A 16,738-nucleotide genomic window follows, 5' to 3' on the forward strand; every position below is an offset into this window, starting at 1 on the left:
CACCCTCTTTTCCATTGGAGACAAAACAGGCCCTAACACAATAGATTCCCTTCAAAAATAGTATATAATTTATTTTATTTTCTGTCAGTTTATATACATTTAACTGTCAGACACAGAAGTCCATTACAGTCAGAAATGTCACTTTTTACAGTCGAGCTGACTGTAAGGGGCCTGCAGTGTTTTAGCTTTAACCACTCAGTTCTACATGCTATTTATGCAGAGACCTCTAGGAGTGTTTTGACATACATCATATGCAGCTGTTTTGACAAGGGAAAAGTGTGTAACTTTTTAGTTGTGTAGTGCAAAACTGTATTCACTTTGGTGTGGATGGAAAAACAGATACATTGATAAAAACAGTTTCATGTTATCCTGGAACAAAGACAAATTAATATATTATCCAGGAACACACCTACAGTGGAAACAGCTGATCAGACATGGGGTTTACATCAGAGTTTATTCCTTAAAGGCGTTTCCATATCCCATTAACTCTTTATCGACGAAAGCAAAAACCATCCAAGCGAGCCATTTCCATTCAGCTTTTGTGATGGCATACTTCAAAATGTGCATAAAAACAGGGGAATGGAAGCAGCACGGCCTATAAGGTTTAAGTGTTGACTTTTAAGCTTCAATTTGCGGTGGTTCACATTTATACAAAGCCGACACTGCAGGAACTATGTCCCTGTCTCAGCTCATTGTCCTATGGCAGTTGAACCAAATCATGTCAGAACCCTAGGTTTTAGGAGGAGGAAGAACAATACCTAGTTTGAGGAACTTTAGACAATTCACTCTGCTGCTGGTTGTGGGTAAAGTTTAGCAGGGCTCTACATTAGGGTCTACATTAGGTGACTGATGGTCATAAAAGGTTTTAGTGACAGTAAAATCACATATATGCTCACCAATAACACACACACATAAATTACCATATGTTTAATGGTAGTTTGACCAACACACTTTTTCAAAAGTATGCAGAAGACAACTTTCAGCAGACCTATGGTTACCATGAATGTAATAGTAAAAAGTTATATCCCACAAATTAAAGCCCACATTTGTTTCTTGATGAATCAGAGAATACGTACAATCTGTATGTCCTGTCCTGTTTGAAAGAGAAGGTTTACAACTCTCGGGTTTACAGTACTGCAGAGGCAAAGCAAATGATTACATGTTACTTCCTCTGTTGCAAAACACTGCAAGCAAATATTTATCCCATCCACTTCTCAGGTATGTTGACTGGGCTGTGCACTCTTACTGGAGTGTTTGACACTGATCATTTATCAAAACCAAACTGAATTCACTGTTCACAACCAGTCGTTAGACGTAAAACCATGTGCAGCCCACCGACACACTGGTACAAGCATGCTGGTGGGGAGTTGAGTAAAAACTGTGTTGAGTGATAGACGACATTAATGTCAAAGAAGCAGAGAGTAGCTACAGCAGCAATTAGAGGTGTGAATCAGCAGAGGCCCCAGGATACGATTTTATCCCAATGCTTGAGTCACAATATGACATTATTGCGATTTTAAGCATTTTGCGATATGGTGAGAATTGCGATACAATATATTTTTGCGATTTAACTGTTAAACTGCGTTTTGTGTCCACAAAATTAAATTAAATCAAGAACTGTTTTGTCAAATTAAGAGAAAATTCTCAGTGTATTCATCTCACTTCAGTCTTTTTATTTCTCCACAATGAGAGTCAAACCCACAGACTGACCAACAAAGTATTCAGTCAAATTGAACTGATATCAAACATGTATCGACGACAACAACTGCAGCATTTTATCAAACTTAATTGCTCTGAATTTTTTTGAATGAAACATTAAAAAAGCCGAACTTTGCAGCATTAGTTCAAAAACTTCCCGACACGATTTCCTGATGCACATGGTGTCTATAGATTCCTTAGATCTTCTAGTTTCATATCATACCAGTATCTCCAGTATATTCCTAAGAGCTGGCTACAGCCTCCGGAAAACAGCAAAAATACTGACGGCCACCAAAACGTTAAATATCGATACTTAGTGGCCATCAACGGATATAATATTGTTACGCAAAATACTGTGATACTGCTGTATCGATATTTCCCCCCACCTCTTGCAGCAATGTCTCAGTGAATGGCTGTCTGTCAGCTGTGAGGATTTAAAGCTCATGTTTAAGCAGGGATCATTGGGTTAAACCTCCCTAACTACTGTGTGTGCCACTGCTGGCTGATTCAATGCAAGTATACAAGTATACAGTGGTGACGCAAAAAAACATGAAATAATGCAATGCAACACTCCGTGACAATGCCACAATTCACTTCAAAGTCAGTATGCCCTCTGTGTTACACTGGAATTTTATCATTTTAATGCATAAACATACATGAGTCTGTAAGCTATTTTAAACAATATATTTAATCAGGTAACCATTATTTGCTGCAGTATGCAACTGAGAGATAATCAATGATGATATTGATTATAAAAGGTCTATACAAGACAATCAGAGCATATCATTGGCTTAGAGTCTTTACTGCCATAATTAAGTTTCTATTCAGCACCTGTTTCAGTCATTTATTTCTTAAAACAGACAGCTAAAGCCTAGTTAAAACCACTAACATCTATTAAAAAGTTGTTTTTTTCAATACACATGGGTTGAAACACTGCTGTACAATATCAATTCATCATAAGCAGTTTATTATTTTGAGGAAATTCCTGTGCTCTCTCCTTCCTATCTGTACACAGAATTCTGTAATTCACAAGCATTAACCTAAATAGATTTTAATCTGTTGTTCTAACTCTAACACTGCATTTATTTTTTATTTTGTACTGAGTAATGGAAATAAAATAAAATAAATGAGTCCCTAGATGAGTGAAATACCAAAATAACCTTTAGTTGCAGCTCTCGACTTTTCTGTTTGGAAAGAAAAATGCTTGTAAATGTCAATGATTCAACAAGAATGGGAAAACAGACTTTTTTTACTCTCATAGAATGACATATAGGCCCGATGAGTCATGGAAATTCATGCATTTCACATCCTAAATCATAGCCTTTCACCACCACCCCCGACACATTACAAAGGCTTATTATTGATTAATATAACCCAATGGAGAGCAGTCAGATGGTGACACAAGAGCGCCTTCATGAAGCTCACGCTGAGGAGATAAAATCTGAAAGCTTCAACAGTGGGAGAGCATTTAGGCGTTTCTTTTTTTGTACACTGTATGACACAAACCCATGACAGTTAGATAAAAATAAGACTCATGTGTCAGCTCAGCAGATCTTGTGTCACTTCAGAGTGCCGAATACAAACCAGAATACTGTTTTGGTCACTAGCTCTGAGTCTCAGTTCATATTATGTGACTCAATGTTTTCTATTAATTTCTCCAACAACTCATATAACCAGAAAAACTAAAATATATCCACTGTGTAACAAGGACATCTAAAAACCTGGCATTCCTATTGTCGACTGTTGGATATGTCAGAGCGACTTAACAATTCAGATCAAATGAGCTGTGAGTGACATTTACTAAAACTAAATTGAAAAGGCTTGAAATTGCTTTTTTGGGGAGCTAAATGTAAATGTCAGACAAGAACGATTTTTCAGTCAGAGACGAAGCAACTGTCACTATTTTGCATTCAACAGATGAATCAAAGTGACACTGACTGCTCGTCAATCAAACACAAGCTGTCTGACCTGTTTTGACTATGACAGGAGGGGGGAAACAAGAGAAGAGTGAAAGAAGAGACAGGTGAAGTGAGAGACAGACACTGCAGGAGAATTGGTAATGATTCTAAATGTGACAGTGTGATAGGGTTTGTACAGGAGGGAATGATGCATTATTAGAAATGTATACCTCTCCATTGTGGATCCTCTATTGTTGGAGGTTAACCACAGGACTAGTCCAGTGGTAAATAAAATGCCATAATCTGACTATATCTAGATGCAAATATCAGTCCGGCCTGCATGAGGAGAGAGTCTTGATTGGACTGGAGTAGCTCCCGTCACAGACAGACCACAATAGACCAGACCAGACATCTGACCCAGACTGCACCTGACCCCCTTATCCTCACCGGGGGGCAAAACCGATCTGCTACGCTTTCTCTCATTCCACAAGCCCATGGAGCAGATTATAGGAGGAACTTTCCAAATCATAAATACTAACCGATTACAAGGGGATTAGTTCTCAAAACATGTAAGAGCAGAGCGTGAATTAAACAAGGCCCTCCATGTGACATGAGAAAGGTCTCTGCAAGTCTGGCTGGGCGGTTGAGTTTAAGATGGACAGTTTGTAGATTAACAGGAAATGACTCAATGGAACAAAAAAGAAAGTGTTAAATGTGTTATACACAACACTCAAAGGGAATGCATGAGCTGTTTGTTTTCATTCAAATTAATTTAAATCTCTAGACTGGAAAATGTGTAAATTGCATGCTGAGGAATGTGTGGCAAAGGCTTTGTGTTCATCTTTTTTCTCTGTTTTACAGTGGTTTATCACGTATTTTGCCTGTTTACACTTTGTTCTGTATTATTATGGTTTAAATTTCCAGGTATCTTGTTAGAACAACCCTATTTTTATCTAACAAAAAAACAAAAGGTATTAAATAATAAATGTTTTCAACCACACCAGCATAGCCTAAATAAAGTCTAAAATTGCCAAAACAATTATTAAATTGGAAAGAAACTGTCCAATCAAAGAGTCACAGCCCAACCTATAATTAATTTGTAATTACCAATAATTAGGCATATAAAAAATGTGTGACAAAGATAATTGTACACGTGAATATAAACTTTTCAGTGGTCTCGGTTGGACTCTGGTACTAATGTACGTGCACCATGTTCATGCAGAGTCCAACCAGCATGCCAACTCATGGTACACTGGAAAAAATGTCTGTAGATTTTACGGTGAAAAACTGCTAAACCATGACAGTACCACAGACCATAAAGCCAAAACAGTATTTTTTTACATAAAAAAAAAACAAAAACATTACTCCACTGTAAAATACACTGGCACCGTGGTTGTAGCAAAAATATACTGTAATATATATACAAGCCGTCATTTTTGCATTTATTTTTATGTAAAAATACTTTTTCGCACTGTTAAATGTATTAAACACCATATCTCAAAATAAACACCAAAATGTATTAAACACCATATCTCACAAAAATATACTGTAATATTTAATGGTAAAATCTTTAATTTATGCAGCATTTATAAAGTATTTTCTTGTCAATTTGTCAATTCTTTTGATGGAAAAACTTTATTTTTATGGTAAAATATGAAATAAAATGGCAATCTTAAACGGGAAATCAACAGTGCTAATATCATTTTACCATAATATTACAAAAAGTTGCACTTTTTTTTTTTTAGCTTTTTTTTACGGTGTACAGTTTTCAGTACTTTGTGCTACAGAGCGTTAACTTTAACCATAACTATATATTTTTACTTGTCACAGCCCTTTTAGAACAATACAAGTTAAACCGACCACATTTAGGTTACTGTACTGAGGAGCCATTGAGAAGTCATGGGTGTCAGCTGGTGGACAGATTACTCGTGGTATTGTTTTTAATCCTACACAGATTCATACGGAAAAATAATAACAGTGGGGCAAAAATGCCTTATGTCACTAATCCATATATAATCCCTTATCACAGTGCTGCTGTCACTCCTGAATTTTTCAAAACAATGGAGACGGGCTGGAAGCAATCATGCAATCACTGACGGAACTATTGCTTCAATTGCACAACAATGCAGCAACTACGGCACAAGTGTTCACCTTGTCAGGTTTGCAGACAGCTGAAGGCACGGAGACAGCTTCCCCTGAGTGGCTTGGCATGCAAACTCAAACAACTCTCTTCGCCTTCATCACAACTAGAACGTAATCCTAGCCCCTTTGTAACCAAACATCCTGAAACGCCCACCTTGACAGCAACACCAACACATCAATGCATGGGGACGAAATACTGCTCATATGCACACAGACTTCTGCAGAGTTTCTCTTTCTGCACGGGATTCTGTGCATTCAATTAAGCAAACTACAGCAGAATTAAATGAATTATTTACGAGAAGAGGAGGAGTTAACAGAAGTCTGAGGGTGGTTCAAAAACAGAAAATACGTTCAAGTTGAATGGGGTCGTTTCTGCCCTACCTCACCATGCTGGTCGAAGCCTGCCACAGCCCCAAGCTTCAGCAGCCTCAGAGTTCAGTAATCCAGCACTGGGCACTGTTACACAAGAGAGGGCGGGAGGGAGCGAGGGAGATATAGAGACGAAAGGCAGAGGGTGGAGGGGGGTGCTTGTAAAAGTGTTACTGGGTTAGATAGAGTGAGACAGAGACAGTGAGAGAAACGATAGAGAAGTGGAGGGGGGTGCTTTGTAAGAGTGTTACAGAGAGAGAGAGAGAGAGTGCAGGAGGGAGAGCGAGGAGGCGGGGGCCTTTTAATCTGGGATTTGGAGGAGCGTGAGCAGGCCTGATACCAGCACCCGTCAGTGCTATCAGTTGTCCCCTGCATTCCCTCCTTTCCCACCTCAGACAAATGTGACAGGCGCTGGCAGACTGGTCCAACCACCCTCTGCTCTCCTTCCTCAACGTCACCTTCTCCCTCTTACCTTCTCCCTAAGCGGCTGTCCGATGGCTCTGCTCCAAAGCCCTGCTCCGTGATCCTAAAGCTAACAGAGCTTTCTCTGGCTGTAACACAGACCAGATCAGGCCAGCTACAAGGTCCCCGCTATCTTGTCGGAGGCTAAATGCAACAGCTGTGTTGCCCGTGCCTGGAGATTACACCTAATCGTGCATGGCGTAGTTACATCGGATCATAGTTAGCCCTCGCCAGGCTAAACCCTGCAATCCAGCCAATTCAGCAGTATGCCATTAGGCTATTAATTTTGTAGGGCTGGGTTAGGCAGCTTTGCAGATGAATTAGAGAATAAACGCAGAGAACAAAAGCAAGGCAGTTCGATGTCTAACAACTTCTGATTTTTGCAAATATCTAAAAAAGACAGGTACAGTTTGATTTGATCCACTTTCTCACATGTGACTAAATCTGGATAGAACGTTATTCATCATGGTTTATCACAGCTACTTAGTATGTATAACTCACACTTGATAAATGACAAAAAACAAAACTAACAGCCACACTAGCACCTCTGTGAGACTGTAATAAGGCGGCCCTGAGAGCTCAATGCACTGCAAACTGGAACAAACTTGACAACACATTTACAGTACTGTAAGTGTTGTAAAAAGCTCACAACACAACGAAAAACTGTCCCCAATGAAAAAAAAAAGAGACGGACACGCTGGGACAAACAGCTCTTGTTGCATTTGTAGATTATGAAGTTGGCTGTGCATCAGTAGTGCTGAAAAGTGACCCTTATAATTATATTTGTTTGTTTGTTTGGCTGATTGTGATTGCATTATTACAATATAGCGTTACTAATATCCGTTTGCTTATTATTGTAATATTTGAATCATGTGATTATAATGACCAACTTCAATAAATTCATATGCCACAAGCTATGACACCAAGCATGTCCCAGCCATGTGCATCACTTTTAAGTGACCCCTGGTAGCAGTTTCCAATTTGATCATTCCTTATGTGTTTTCTTAATTAGCAATTTGCTGTGCTGTCATGGCTGGCATAGTGTAATGTTCAGTGAAGACAAACTGATTTAGGCGATCACAAAAGTTACTTTCTCTAACAAAAATCCTGGAAATTGGTCCAATATTTGCCAAGACCTTTAATTAAATGGCAGAAATATCAACTTCTTAGTAGTGCTACAGGAAATGTCAGGGGACCATGAATATGTACAAAATGTAATGGCAGTCCTTCAGATAGTTTCAGTCTGGTCTGGTGCAACTAACCCAGTGGTTTTCAAACTTTTTGTGCCCAAGACACACCAAAGTGCAAGCCAAAATCTCAACCGCAAACCATATGTTTATGTATAATTACGGGTTGTTGTTTTGTTTTTTTGAATGCTCCGTTATATGGGTCATTTGACCAGTCTCATACGGGTCATTAATCGAGCCGTAGCACCTGCATCTAACTCTTTTTGTGCCTAAAGCTAAACAACCTGTGGCTGCTTGAAAGCATGTTTAAAATAGCAATTATTACATTGAGGTATTAGAACTCCTGCTACCAGTAGCAGGCACTCATTTCAGCAACACTGCTGTGAGCCATTCTGCATTAATATCGTACAGTTGTCAAAAAATTCCACGGCACATCTAGACTTGTCTCGTGGCACACCGATGTGCCGCAGCACACCATTTGAGAGCCACTGGACTAACCAATCAACAGAATGACATTGTAATCAGTGAAGCCTCACCACTAGCATGGCTAAAAATATTCAGCAGCCTTAAACTGTGTTGTTACCCTGGGCAAACTGCTACTAAGGCTTCAACAACAGATCAAACCAGAACATTTTCTCTCAAAAGTGGCCTTAAAAAAAACTGTGGCCAGATATGCACAAGTCAAGCTTCTAACTGTATGTTGGAATGTTTAAAGTCCCCAACAAAGCAAATGATCAAAACAAGACATGAATATTGCTGAATGAAGCAAGAAGTAAGTCTGCGGCTAGTAAAGTACGTCCTCGATAAAGACCATAAACTTTTTTCTTGCAGGTTTGATTTTGGCTCTGATTGCAGCACTGTCCTTCTCAGATCAAAAAAGACATTTTATTTTCAATTATAAAAACTAATTTTCCCAAAATATCACTTATGCAATCATGCCTGCAAGGCCCTTGATAGATTTCCTGGAAGCCTTTTTTGAGATTTGCAGTGAAACTATTATTTCGTGAACTGGGTGCCTGTGTTGTCAAAGCGCAGGACAAAATGTATTTGCCCTTTCTCTTTCAGTGTGTGTTGCTGCGTTTAATAATTAACTTGTAGGCCATCACTCACCAAGAAATGCTTGTAGAAACAGACCTGGTTATTGGGAACCACTGATAAAGAGTACCGAACTGCTCGTTTGCTTGCAAATGTAAAACTGTCACATTAACCAACTGCAGTTAGTATACAACTTACAACCAGGGCTGTTGATGTATTTGGTACAATGTAAAAATACACACTCATTTCCACAGAGAGAGGGTTTAATATGAATAACATATTGAATCTGCTAGGTATTACAAAATAATACAGCAAAGATCTCTCTCATGGTAAAATGTTTTGTTTTGTTTCTGCACAAATAATAAATACTGAGAAATTAATTTATAGGCTTAAACATGTGCTATTAAAATACTAAATAAGCTGCCACAGAAACTTGTGCATTGTTCACCATAAGGCAGGATGCGTCTGGGGCTCTTGACAGAATTCGGCATGCACACTGCAAGCCTGCACACTGGCCAGCACAGAAGATCCATGAATCGCAATCTGAGTTTAATTCTCTCACACTTGCCTTGGTGCCCCTCTGATGTAAACATAGAGATAAAAGCAGAGATGCCCGTGTAGTTGAGATTGTGGCTCTAATGGCAACACCCCTATTTGGTAATATGACTGATCTCCTAAGAGTTATGTGTAGCCTTTTGATCCGATATGTGCAGTACGTTAGATTTGAGACACTGTCAATTTTGAGAAGTCTTTAAAAACACACTGAGCAACATGCCCTTCCTATAAAACCATGGCTATACTCTCCCCCTCCCTCCCTCCCCTACTCAGATCATGACTGCAGGAGCAGGAGTGACTCAGGGCTTTCCAAGAATAGGATTCCCTTTGACAACCACCAGGCGCCCAATTTCCCTGCATCTGGCCTTGGGCGGTGAGAGGGAGAAACAGAGACAAGACAAAGAGAACGAGATTTCAAATATCCTGGTTTTATCTGACGAGATGTCGACAGGAAAGAAGACAACCCACTGTGGGAGAGACAGAGGCAGCTGGGAGCTGCAGGTTAGGCCTTGGGCTGGTTGAGGGGAAACGGACCCAGTGCGCATCCAGCCACCACTCTATCCTCTTACATAATGTCTCAAGTTCAATATAGCCCTGGTTTGCTATTTAAAGCGTGCCTGTCTAGGCCTGCTGACAAAAAGGTGATATACTTAGTAGCCACAGCGCAGCATGAAAGCCTCTGCTGGGGCTAAATTGGTCACAGACAAGCCCAGGGTGTGGATTTTGGTAATGTCGCTGATATTTTTAGCCCAGTTGATGATCCGGCATACTTACATGAGGTGCAAGGCTTGCACACTCCCAATCACTGCTTCTCTGTGCAGCACCAGCTTAGTGGATTGGCTAAATTTCTAACTTAGTCAATCACTGTGCACATGCATCAAGTTTGTTTACAACACGTGCATATGTGAAACGCAGCAGAAGCATTTGAAAGGATTAACAAAAACGCTGGTGGTGAGATGACAAATGGTCAAAAGCCTGCAGAATAGTTAGGCCAGTCTTTAATAATGCAGTAACAACTAACTGCACAGGCTCTCCATAGTTAGTGGCTTTGTGTATTTACATGGGGTAAACAGTACCTGTCAAACACAGAGTAAAAGTGGCTTCAGCCATTAATGGTTAATAAATAACTACTATGTTTTTTTTCACAGACAATCTTTTTTTTAACAGATAACATGGAAATCAAACTTTCTGGAAAGCAGACTTTTTTGTGCCCGAAACAAACTGATTCATCAGTCTTCATTATTTTAACACAACATTCTTTGCAATATTGGCTGATTTCTGTGCAAAATTTATCAGGGAGCAGAAGATTAAAATAATGGAATAATCCCCTTTTCAATTTGGATTAAATAATGCACTGGCAGAAATACAGTATGATTAACATTAAACTAGTGTTTCTCGCTCAGATAGCAGAGTCATATTGCCTTTTTGGACAATGCCAATTTTATATAATCTTTTTTTTTTTTTTTTTTTTAACTCAAAAAGCATTTAAAATGAGCGTCTTCAACAAAAAAAAGTTTTTAAGGGACTGAACATTACAAATGTGGTTCTGTGAGGCGTTGAGTGCAATTCCCACTCATCACAGGAAAATGTGCAATGATCTATAGCTTTCCATGGAAACAAATGCGTGATGATACTTCAGTGTCATGAGTTTGTCATGAGAGAAATTCATTTTTTCTGCATCTCATTTTACTATGCAAAAATAGGGGCATACCAGTGAACTAGTGAATATTACCAGAATGTATAGAAATTACAATTTGACATTATGTCATAGAAGTCTATAAAATGTGTTGCAGAGATAGCTACTGAAATTAGCATGCTAAACAGGTAGTCCAGGCTAATACAAGTTGTACCTGTACATTTGTAAAAAATCTTCTGCTTACCAACCACCCAGAACTCTCCGATCATCTGGGACTAGTCTGCTCTGTATTCCCAGAGTCAGAAGCAGCGTTCAGTTTTTATGCACCACAAATCTGGAACAAACTCCCAGAAAACTGCAGGTCTGCTACAACTCTGAACTCTTTTATATCAAGACGAAAGACTTTTCTGTTTGCAATTGCCTTTCAGTACTACCGCACTGTACCTTTTATTCCTTTGATATATTTTAAAAAAATCTTTTTTTGTGATTTTCAGTCTTAAATGTTTATATTTGAATGTCTCTTTCTAATATTTTTTAATGTTTTGTGTAAAGCACTTTGAATTGCCCTGTTGTTGAAAGGTGCTATACTAATAAACATGCCTTGCCTTGAGTCTCTGAAGCATCTACACCCCACAGTCAAACATGAACTCCCAACGATGACTGGTAACTTACACCTAATGTTGGCTTTTTAGCTAAACATATTTATAGTGCAATTAATGACAACACAAACTGTACCAAAAACATTCCAAATGCCAACAATATTTGCTTATGATGTGGCTGTTTTCTTGCCAACAGTCTTGCTAAAACAGAGCAAAGACATATAAAGAACTTCAGGCCGAGGCCACATGTCAAGATCATAAAACAGAAGCTTAACCGTTTCATAAATTCAGCAGTTTAGTCAAATTTTTGCCTATTCTTGCCCTGCTATTAGTTCAAAGTTGTCTTTTCTATGTAACTGGCTGTAATTTTAGTTTGTATAGACGCAGTGGTAGTAATTGTTGATCAGTCTAGTATATTGTAATGTCAAATTCAAAAATCAAATTCAATTTTCAATACTGGAAGATAACAAATTAAGACTTAATTTAATGTTCTGCATTTCATCTGATAATAAAGATTTTATGTTTTGACTGCAGTTAAGATTACATAAACTAATTTAAAAATGTCTTTATTATCCTTTATAATAACATTTTAAAATATTTTTGAGTATCTGACAAGCTGCAGGATAACTTTTCATCCTTATTAAAATAGATTTTTTTATTTAAAGTACTCGTAAACTCAATTTGAATGTTCTGATCTGATCTTACACATTTGGTCCATTGAAAGTGATGACAAACCCCTGATGGAGAGAAATGTCACGCAACCAACAGGTACTAATTTGAAGTTCAGTACCTCTTTCTGTGACTGTTTACACAGGCGCCAACCTGTCGACAAAGAGAAGTTAAATGGTAAGAACTAGTTAGAGGGTTATCCCATTGTTCCTCTTTTACGGCCAGCCACAGATAGCGAGAGAAATACACTTCTCGCTGAAGTGAGATGAGCGTGATTTTAATATTCAAAGTCAGTAACAATGGTAGGTGTGGCGACTTGATCAAAGCTGAGATTGGATTTACACAGCTTGATAAAAGAGTAGTGTACTTCTGACATGTTAAACTATTTTACATAGGAATAGCATGTCCATTCTACCTTTTAAAGCTCTTAACCCTTCACAAGACAAGCATAAGCATACTGCAGTGGAGAAAAAACGTTATGTTTTGTCTCCTATACTCTCTGCATTGTTTTCACGTCTGAATAAAATGCAAAACTGTATCTGGAAAAAACTAGCAGTTGGTTCAGAGCACTCCTGGAAATGTTGGCAGTGCTATCTTATTCCTCCACATGGCCTGTTGTTTTCCTGTCGGCTTATCGACAAAACTGACTCACTGTTCTCAGCTGGTCAAATGAGTTTCAGTGACAGACGAGGTCTCCTCTTTAAACAAAGAGGGGCAGAGGTGGTTTCCAATGATGGAAAGTTTGTAATACTACACAGAATCAACTGGCAAAAACAAAAGTGGAACAGAAACACAGAATGGTCCTGCATCATTATTCCTTTCTCTGAGTAGTAAACTGAACTCGTCACAATGCTTAATCATTGTGACGCTGATGGTACGATCACAATGAGGGACAGTACAAATGATTCCTTTATGACTAAACCGCTACGACACTTCACAGCAAAGAGGATAATGGCAAATATGTGGAAACTCCAGCCCTCAATAGTATGATGAACTAAAATCCTTCCTGAAATGGGGAGACTGGGTGATATTATCATCAACAGGAGAGCGGCTCTGTCTGATCGAGATGGCACGCACTGTGGCATTGTTCCCCTGTGGTATTTCAGCTCAGGAAGTTGAGAACGAGCCACAGAGCAACAGTCATACGTGTCTCGGCCGGCGACAAACCATGGAAACAAAAATGAAAACAACTTTTAACAACTTTGTCTCAGTAATTTTCCCTATCTCTGATCTTAGTCTGCTGGTGGCTTTGTCCCCCTGGGCTACTGAATGATTGGCCCTCCGTCAACACAACTGTTTATTGTAAATGTCTGAGAAATGCGTCACAAAATTACATAAATCTCCTTGATACAGAACTCTAAATGATGGCACCAATAGTTCTTATTTTGCCAGTATTATATCAGTTGTGATAACATTTTACACCACCACTAAACGGCACGAACCACACTTTTACAGTGATGTCTATTGGTGACAACTTTTACTGAAATTCAATTCAATCCTGAACCACAAACAATATTTGGCAGTGGAAATAAATGTCTATTGTCGACTGGATGCTGGTTCAATGCAGGAGAATGGCCTTAAGGTATACATGCACACACACAGTTTGGTTCAGCTCTTCATCTGTGATTCAGGTACAAGTTAAGCTAATAAACCGTCAAACTTAAAGGCCTCACCAACATCCTTGCAATAGTCTGATGAATAATCAGCCAAAGCAGCCAAAGCAGCAAGGGAACAAGGCTTGGATGCAATGCTGAGCCACACACAGTATTACTATAAACATAATGTACAGTATGTAGGTACATCTTTGTAAGGTGTACCATGGCAGCTGAGCAATGCAATGCTCCATGTTTATGGAAATATTGGGTGTTGCAAAGAAAAAGGTTGCAATTTGAATTTTTGCTTTATTCACCAGCCAGCCTGGCAGCTTTACTGTTTCCAAACTCCCTTTGATGCACCAAGGTCTAAGTCGCATCCAGCTAGACTCTATTGTGAAAAACACACTTTTGCCAAACAGCATAGCCAGATTTCAGCACTCTTTGTATCAGAGAGAAATGAATGCCTTTCATAAAGTTGGATTATGTATAAAAATCAGTCGACTGGCCTTTTAACCGAGACATCCTTTTCTCACCGCCATTTACCTACCAAAGGCATACATACAAGACACAACAGTCACATGTCAAACACCATGTGGACCAAAACATCTGCTATCTTTTCCACCCATATAGGAGCAGAGCATTTGTATCAACTATAAACTCCCCGATTGCCAACATTGCATTTTCTTTGAGTCCACAACAGCCATAATGGTCAAGAGACAAGCCAACTGCTGGAGTCAACATTTCAGAGGTCACCTTGCATAGATATCTGCACCAGACAAACAGTTTTTCTACTTATGTGGACCATTAGTTATAATAAAGTCTAAATGAGTGCATTAACAGTGTCTTTACTCCTAATTTTAAATTAATTGTATCTCTGCTTGTTGGTACACTTTTGAGTTGTATCTGTTTATATCTTATATTATCTTTAATATTTATTGTTGTTTAAAAATTGCCTTACAAATAAAGTTATTATTATTCTCATTTCACTGCAACATTGAACATAGCCTAACACTAACAAAATATAGCCTATACTTTGATTAGTAGCTTTTTTACTTATATGAACAGCAGGTAATGCCACATACAGTACATGTTTACGATGTTCAGCACAGCTCTTAATTCCTCACACACTAAGCTGGTCAATGTTTGAGGGAGATCTACAAATCATTACTCGTCCACAGATGTGCATGTGGTTAATAATATGTAGGGAGAGGACCAAGTTATTGAAGGAGGGAAATACACAACGTTGATACAATTACCAAAGAGTAAAGCAGGCCACTCTTCTTGATTTAAAAACATTGGTTATATACTTAATTACTACTCCTGAAGGGACTACAAACATACAATCAGTATTAATTGTTAATTTCATATTGGTATTAAATAGTTTATAGGCTTTCAAAGTGGTTTTTTTTAATGCTCCAGTCACTAATAACACTTAAATTGTTTTTGTGGTTCTTGACATTGCATTAGTGGAGACCTGAAACATTTTTTTGCGATAATATTCCTTTATAAATATGAGTTTTTTTCTGGAAAAGTGCCATTTTACATGTGTTATAGGTTTACTATATAACTCTGAGTGAAGGGCTTGGATTCACAGGAAGCAAAAAGCCAATTTCCTGCACTGTGCACACAGAGAAACAAAGAGAGAGGACAGAGACCAAAAAAAGCTCATTGCACTGAATAAGAAAAGTGAGGACAACAACGTGTTTGATATGTGAAAATAGATCGAAAGAGTTCATTTGAACTTTCTGACTTAACTACTGCTCAGGAATAAATCACAGCGCTCATAAACAACATTCAATTTGATGTAAAACAGTGAAAACACAGCAGCCTGACGCACTTTTAATTCCACCGTTATTTCACTTGGCAGCGAAATTAGTTAAAGCAAATGTAACGTTTGCTACGTATTAATTAAAGCAAGTCAACGCCACTTGTTACCGCCACACTTGAAGCAAATACAGTTTTATGACTCTTCATAGCCCCTTCATAGTTAACGAGACAAACATCTAATGCAGTTTCTTTGGATGAAATTCAAAATATGAGGCGTCAAGTGCGTCTGTTACAGGGGTCTGTGGCACAAGAGAAAAAGTTGAGGCGCCCCTGCTTTTTCTTGCTGGCAGCCCTCAGTTCGGTCCCGAGCCTTTTAATTCCGGGCCACTAGTGCCGTGAAAAGACGCCGTTAAATATCACGGCGCGTTCCTGACAGTTTTCAAAAACACACTCCACTTTACCTGCGAGATGTCATAGCAGTCTCTGAAAGCTGTCAAGTGTCCACAAACGTTCCCCTTTCGCCTCTGCTGAGTCGCTGTGAAGAGTGACAGATCTGTTGAAGCTGCCTGTGCAGCTACACATAACTACTGACACCACTTCCGCTAATGACCTTCAAAACAAAGGACGTCTTTGAAAGGATCGTTTTAAAGTAACGCTGGATTTTTATCTTACATTTAAATAACCACCTATGAGAAATATTACTGTTCATACTATCGTTTGATATCTATTTTTTATTAACTAACATATATTTCCTTTATGTGCTGTAATACGACCTGTGTAATGGAATCTTTATTCTCATGTATTTAAACCGATTTAAACATATGTTTTCCAGTAAAAAACGAGGAAATAGCCTACTATTTTTTCATACAGTATTGCACACTAATTTATGAACTTCAAAATGTATTAACAGTTCTGTGATATTTTCATAGCAATACTTCCTTTTTTTCAAATGTGACCTTTTACACTTTTATTTAGCAAGACAAGCTTCTTTTCCTGTCCTGTTCGGACTAACCACAGCTACTTTGATGCATTTCATACAGTATTGCAAACTAATTCATGAGCTCCAAAATGTATTAACAATTCTGTGATATTATCATAGCAATACTTCTTTTGTGAAATGTGACCG

General features: G+C 38.5%; 1 protein-coding gene across 3 annotated transcripts in view; it reads right to left on the reverse strand.

The window, feature by feature from the left end:
• ptpn11b (protein tyrosine phosphatase non-receptor type 11b) overlaps nt 1-16,149 on the reverse strand; it is a 54,468-nt gene extending 38,319 nt beyond the window's left edge. For 2 of the 3 annotated variants that reach the window (XM_059333610.1, XM_059333609.1), the window contains exon 1: nt 16,074-16,149. In XM_059333610.1, coding sequence (XP_059189593.1) covers nt 16,074-16,087 — 14 coding nt within the window. In that variant the 5' untranslated portion in view covers nt 16,088-16,149. Of the gene's footprint in view, nt 1-6,119; nt 6,139-16,073 lie in introns of those variants that run through there. The other variant, XM_059333611.1, reaches the window with a different exon arrangement.
• Nucleotides 16,150-16,738: the final 589 nt, after the last annotated feature.

Source organism: Centropristis striata, chromosome 5 (genome assembly GCF_030273125.1).
Source record: "Centropristis striata isolate RG_2023a ecotype Rhode Island chromosome 5, C.striata_1.0, whole genome shotgun sequence".
In the NCBI taxonomy this organism is placed as follows: Eukaryota; Metazoa; Chordata; class Actinopteri; order Perciformes; family Serranidae; genus Centropristis; species Centropristis striata.